Genomic DNA, 6709 nt, shown 5'->3' on the forward strand with positions numbered 1-6709 from the left:
ATTATTATTCTTAATGTTGTATTCTGTTTTTATATACAGTGGTACCTCTACTTACGAATGACTCGACTTATGAATGTTTCTACTTATGAATGAAGCTCCGTCCGCCATCTTGGATGCTGTTTAGATAGGATTGCTTCGACTTACAATTTTTTTTCTCCCAATGCATTCCTGTGGGATTCGACTTACAATTTTTTTCGACTTACGAATGTGCATTCGGAACGCATTAAATTCGTAAGTAGAGGTACCACTGTATGTTGCAAGCCATCTAGAGTGGCTGGGCCAACCCAGTCAGATGAGTGGGGTATTATTAATTTATTTAATTAATTAAAATTATTAATTAATAAAATTAATTAATAATAAAATACAACAACAATAATCAATAATTGAATAGGATGTCCCTATTTTCATTGGAGAAATGATGGAGCGTGTGGACATGTCAGAGACTGAACAATTATTTATTTCAGCTTTCTTTATCACCCAGGTTTTTTGTGGTGTATGTCATCATGGCAAAAGAAGCATATCATGAATGAAATTCATTACAGAAGAGAAAACTTCCTAATAGTGCCTGGAAAAATTGAAAGATCTTCATCAACCACCTGAATTTCAACAGGGAAGGACCACTGAATGAGGTCCACAATGCTGAACGCCCAGTGCCTGAAACATAACCCCCGTGTAAGTGGGGAGTTGCCTGCAATCAGGCTACCCTTAAGGAATCCTGCAAACAAGCCGTTGGAATACATGAGGGTGGAGGCAGGTGGGTGGGAGCTGGCTGTGAGCAGACTGATGAAGCAGTGCTCCTTTTGCCCTAGTGGACCAGTCTCCATTGTCCCACCTCCACCACCACGAGTCTTCTCCATGCCAAGCAGATGTTCTACCATGGATCCTAAGCACCTTGTGCAGCAACCGGGTGAAAGAAGTGGAAACAAGCTGAGTGGTAGAGCTCCTGTTTTGCACGCAGAATGTCCTAGGTTCCAGGCAGGGCTGGGAGACACTTCATGCCTGAAACCCTGGAGAGTTGAGCTTGGTAGAGCAATGATCTGACTTGGTGTAAGGCCCCTTTCTATGACATAGTTTCCTTCCACATCAGGGAAAGGAACTGCACTTTGGAGGTGATTAACCCTGCTGGCATGGAAATCAATCCACATAGTTCCTATTTACAGACGTTCTTGCTAATGCAGTGTGGAACTCGATGGCATACCAGCATTTCCCACAAACATATTGCAGTGGGAAATTGTTAACTGGAGACACACCGTTCTCTCCACCTTTATTTTCTCGCTCTCAAAGTCAGATGGAAGCTACCATTCACAGACAACCAGGAAGGACAGAAGTCACCAACTGGCAGCAATAATTGGAGGTCCGAGTTTGAAAGAAAACTTTGAATGCCACAACGAAGCTTCAAAGGAAGCTTTGAACTGCTCCTGGAACATTTTGCTCATGGGCTAAGTTGTTTTCAACTTGAAGAGATGAGCTTGTCAGTAAAAGGATGCATGGGGAATGTGTGCTGTTTCTACATTTATTTAGCCTTCCGAAGGGAATATTCTTGTGGAGAGCAGGTACTCTTGGGTAGAGAAAGCATTCCATAAATGCCAGCTGGGTTTATTCTGCAAGTTCATTAGTTTTCTAAAACGCCGCCACACTGATTGATTGGGGAGGCTGCTTCAGGCAAACAAGAGAAGTGAAGTGTGCTGGCTGCGACGTGAAATTTCTCAGGATCTTATGCAACCACTGACTATCAAAGTTTCCAGTCTCAGGGTGGCTTAAGAACTTAAAGAGTCCTGCTCAACCACACCCAAGGCCCATCTAGTGCAGCCCCTAGTTCTGTGACCAACCAAATGCCCGTGGTTCTTATGCATTTTAGGCCACCCATAAAATCTTCAAGAAGGCTACAGGGTAATTTCGTCACATTTATATCCAACCTCTTTTCCATCCTAGAAACCAAGGCATCACATGTGGTTCTGAAGTAGCTGCCCATCCAAGTACAGACCAGACCCAGACCTGCTTTACTTCAAAGTAGTAGTGGGCTTGTGTACCCTCAGACCACACCCTGGCCTGAGTGCATTTGGGTTGTCCCACTCCATTTCACCAAAGAGCTTTTTTAAAAAAAGTTCTCATCCCTAACCAGACCACCACACATGACTACAGATTCATGCCAATAATTTATTTTATTCTTGAACATCACACTACACAAACTTGACTACAAATGTTACTCTTTTTCTAAAGTAATGAGAGGATTCAGCTGCTGCTCTTCAAAGTGAGCTTGTCAAACAGGTACTCCCCTGGGCCATTCTGGGGCAGTCCCAGGCGCCGCAGGTTCGTGAGGTGGTCTCCCAGCTGCTTGATGACCTTCACCTCTTCCTCCAGGAACTTGGACTCCAGGAAGTCACACAGCTGAAAGGTGAAAGACAAGCACTGGTCAACTGCACATATTACTCACCGCAAGCTATGGACAAAGAGAATCTGCCACCCTCCAGGTGTTGGATTTCAGATCAAACCAGCCTGCCTGAACAGTGATTAGAGTTTATGATAGCTGCAATCCAACCACATCTGGAGGGTCACAGATTTCCTACCTGTGGTTTAAAACTTTTCTATACATCTTGTTTAAGAAGTGGGTCACAAGGGGGAATAAGGCATGTAGCTTTAACCTTCTGTAGATAAGCTAAACCAGGCATAGGCAACCTTGGCTCTCCAGATGTTTTGGAACTGCAGCTCCCATGATCCCTAGCTAACAGGGCAAGTGGTCATGGGAGCTGTAGTTCCAAAACATCTGGAGAGCCAAGGTTGCCTATGCCTGCGCTAAACCAAAACCAACAGCCACCCATTGGGTCAAATCATGGAAGGGCTACAACAAGGCTACACCCTTCCAGTTTTTGAATGCCATGGAGAAATTAAAGATATACTAGGCATTGGTACTGGTTTTATGGAAGGAAACAAACCTTGCATGTGGGATGGGCATTTTTTCTGCCAGAGCTAACTAACCCTCCTAATCTTATGAAGCATGAGGAAGACTCCTGGAGAATGTAGCATTGTTGAGAACTCACATGAGGGTCGCCCTTCTCTGTTGCCAGCTTGTGCAGGTCCAGCAAGGCCTGGTTCACCTTTTTCTCCAGCTGCAGGGCACACTGCAGGGCATCCAGGCTGTTGCCCCACTCGTCCTTCTCCGGCTTCTGTGCCAGAAATAAGATGCAGAGACTCAGAACACCAGCCTGTGCCTTATTACACGCAAACAGCACCATCAAATCTCAACTCACACTCTCCTCCCAAATGAATCCCAGCTAAAGATCTTCCTTGTTCGCTTACCTTGAGGTCCTTCAGCAAGATGCGCCCCCCTCTCTTGTTCTGGTATTTCAGGAACTTCTCTGCATCCTCCCACTTTTCTTCGGACTGCTCCTTCAGGAACTTGGCCATGTGACACAAGGCAACATCATCCCGGTCAAAGTGGTAGGACTGGAAAGGGAAGGAAAAATAAAGGCCGTAGTCAGATGAGGACAGGTAGCCAATATGCAAACATATCCCTTCCCGCCCCAGATGTGTCCATGTATTTTGGACTCGCTGTACTCCAGTTTGCATTGACGCATCTGAAAAGATACTACTTGAATAGATGACCTACTGTAGCAGGTAATCTAGATGTACAGATGGAGAGTTGGTTGACCACTTTCAGCCCCCAGACCTAAGCTTCTTCACGAACACCCTCCACATGGAGGTCGTAAAAGCAAACAAAAGCCCCCATCCAGTGTACTGGAAAAGCTTCCTAGTTACCATAATAACTACATTCTTACATTGCAGAATGCCAATGCAACAATTAAGCATGGTTACCGTATTTCACTAAGGGTTCTATCAGATCTGGAGTTGAAAGACATGGAAAAGCATCAAGGGTTTACCAAACCCTGTAACTATTACAGTTTATCAGAAGCACATTCTCCCACCTATTGCACACTTTACTTAGAAAAACAACCTAATAAGCTACATGAGACCCGAAGCTTAATAAACATACCTAAGACTAGGAGAAGTCTAAAATTACACAAACAAGTTGCAACCAGGCTCTTCCCATTAGAAAGTCAAAAGTCACTTACCATGGACAGATAAACATAGCTTGCATACAGCTCCAAATTCACCAGTTGGTTCAAGGTAGCTTCACAGTCAGCATGGAAGTTCTGGCACACCTGAGAAGACATCTCTGTGTCCTAGCAAAATAAACTGAGACCAAATAACACTAGAAGCCCTAAACCGATGTTGCTGTAGAAAAATAGGCAGCCCTAGTGGTTTTATACCATTTGGGGCAGGTAACGTGTTTGTGATTAGCAGTAGAATCATCCAATAGAAATGCCACTTGGCTCTGTGGGTGGGAGAATGACTCAGCAGAATGGGACAAAGCTAGCAGCTGATAACAATTTGGGCTCCACCTAGTAATCAAGTCTTTCTGCCCCCCCTTTTTTTAATAGAGAGAGGGGATACTTGATTAGTTTTTTTGCACTACTTTGTGGGTTGTTTCCATCACAGCTGCAGGAGTTTAAGGAAGAAGCACGAATGTGTAGGGAAGGGCAAAGACTCACAGCACAATCCCAGGGCATGCCTACACAGGAATAATTCAATTGAACTCAATGGGGCTTGCTTCTGAGTAGGCATGCATAGGACTACACTATTAACTTGGAAGAGATGTGCAGAGCTGGGAGTGAATTCATGCATAAAACCAAAACTGTCACCTTCATTACAAGTGAAAGATGAGCATATAGAAAATCAAACTGGGTGTGTGCAATTATTCATCATAACATCAAACTTTACAATTATTCATCATTCATCATAAGGGTCTCAGATTCAATAAGAGATACATGAAGTAAAGTAATGTACTCAGCCTTGATGGCCAGTGTGGTGTAGTGGGAAGAAAGTATGGGTGGCTATCATGGCACCCACCAGATGTTCTTGGAGTCCAACAACATCTGGAGGGCCACAGGAGTCTTTCTTAGCCCTTTCTGGAGATGCTGGGGATTGGACATGGGAATTTCTTCCTGCAACCCGTGCATTATTACCTTTTCCCTTATGCAGGGATGAGGAATCTATCGCCCTTCTGATGTTGTGGGGCTACTGCTCCCACCTCCCCTGTCTATTGGCTACACTAGCTTAGGTGGATGGAGGCTGGGGTTCAACAACTTCTGGAGGGTCAAAGGTTCCCCATCCTTGCCAAATAAAGGAACAGGATAGGGGGAAACCAATTCATCACCCATGTGAATTACCATTGAACATGAGCCGTGAAAGCTCCATTCTCTACAAGTGACACCACCATGCATGGATTAGTGCAGCTCCCTTTTAGGATTTTGCTTTATTCCTCCCACACAGAGGTAGTGGATTGCCAGGCGACATATAGACAGGCATGTGTTTTCCTCTTAATGTTTCAGCATGCACTTGAAGAGCAGCAGCAGCAACAACAAGAACAATTTTATTATTTATATGCCGCCCATCTGACTGGGTTGCCCCAGTCACTCTGGGCAGCTCTCAACAAAATATTAAAAACACAGTAAAATATCAACCATTAAAAACTTCTCTGAACTGGACTGCCTTCAGACGTCTTCTGAAAGTCATATCGTTGTTGATCTGTTTCACATCTAACGGGAGGGTGTTCCACAGGGTGGGCGCCACTACCAAGAAGGTCCTCTGCCTGCTTTCCTGTAGCTTCACATCTCACAATGAGGGAAATGCCACATGGCCCTTGGAGCTGGACCTCAGTGTCCAGGCTGGATGGTATACAGGGCCGAGGCTGTTTAGGGCTTTAAAAGTCAACACCAACACTTTGAATTGTGCTTGGAAAGTTCAAGCAAGATTTCTGTATCTCTCATTGAAGCACCAGAGACAACTCTAGAACTCATGAACATCCAATGAGAAGGAATGTTGGAAAATAAAACGAAGTACAGTGGTACCTCAGTTTACGACGGCGATCCGTTCCGGGGAGCCAGTCGCTCCCCGAGTCTGTCGCTCGCCGAAGGCACGCTTCTGCACGTGCACGAAGCACCAATAGAGCACTTCTGTGCACACACGCGCTGCGCAGATCGCTTTTGCACATGTTCGACCTGTGCAGATCGCTTCTGTGCATCCGCACGCGCGGAACCTGGATGTAAATACTTCCGGGTCCGCGGCGGTCGCTCTCCGAGTTTGTCGTAAACGGAGGCGGTCGCAAACCGAGGTTCCACTGTACTTTCTCATGCAGTTAAACTATGGAACTATGGAAGGCAATGATGGCCACCAACTTGGATGGCTTTAAAAGGAGAATAAAGAAATACATGGAGGACAGAGCCATCAATGGCTACTAGCCATCATGGCTATGCTGTGTCTCTATGGATGGAAGCAGTAATGCATCTGAATTCCAGTTGCTTGAGACCATGATGGGGTGATCGGTCTGTGATGGGGTCCTGCTTATGGGTTTCCAACAGACATCTGGCTGTCCACTGTGGGGACAAGATGCTGGACTAGATGGGTCATTGGCCTGATCCAGCAGCCAGGACTCTTGTTATGTTCTTATGACACAGCACTAGCTTATGACATACTGCACATCACTGGCCTTTCCAGAAAGCTCTGCATTGTGGTAAGAATAATAGCAATCTGCTGCCCTTTATTGGTACCCAGAATTTGATGCCGGGGATGGGTTACCCCCAGTCAGCCTGTGTTGGTTCTGTCTGGCTTCTCCTTCCACACTATGCCATTCTGATCAATGGGTGCAATG

The 6709-nt window shown here is 45.4% G+C and overlaps 1 protein-coding gene across 1 annotated transcript; it reads right to left on the reverse strand.

The window, feature by feature from the left end:
- Positions 1-2232: 2232 nt before the first annotated feature.
- On the reverse strand, positions 2233-4172 carry LOC118079055 (ferritin heavy chain A-like). Its single transcript, XM_035103078.1, has 4 exons — positions 4071-4172; positions 3298-3444; positions 3039-3164; positions 2233-2388 (listed from the first exon to the last, which is right to left on the reverse strand). The coding sequence occupies exons 1-4, from the start codon at positions 4170-4172 to the stop codon at positions 2233-2235; spliced, it is 531 nt and encodes a 176-aa protein (XP_034958969.1).
- Between the last annotated feature and the right edge of the window lie 2537 nt (positions 4173-6709).

This window comes from Zootoca vivipara, chromosome 9 (genome assembly GCF_963506605.1).
Source record: "Zootoca vivipara chromosome 9, rZooViv1.1, whole genome shotgun sequence".
Classification (NCBI taxonomy): Eukaryota; Metazoa; Chordata; class Lepidosauria; order Squamata; family Lacertidae; genus Zootoca; species Zootoca vivipara.

Bases quoted from the DNA above. Each gene is read 5' to 3' on its own strand.
- LOC118079055 (XM_035103078.1), bottom strand. From the start codon at position 4,172: ATGTCTTCTCAGGTGTGCCAGAACTTCCATGCTGACTGTGAAGCTACC. The intron at 3,445-4,070 runs GTAAGTGACTTT...TTCCCTTTCCAG, and splicing joins GCTATGTTTATCTGTCCATG to TCCTACCACTTTGACCGGGA. The intron at 2,389-3,038 runs GTGAGTTCTCAA...TTCACCTTTCAG, and splicing joins CAGAGAAGGGCGACCCTCAT to CTGTGTGACTTCCTGGAGTC.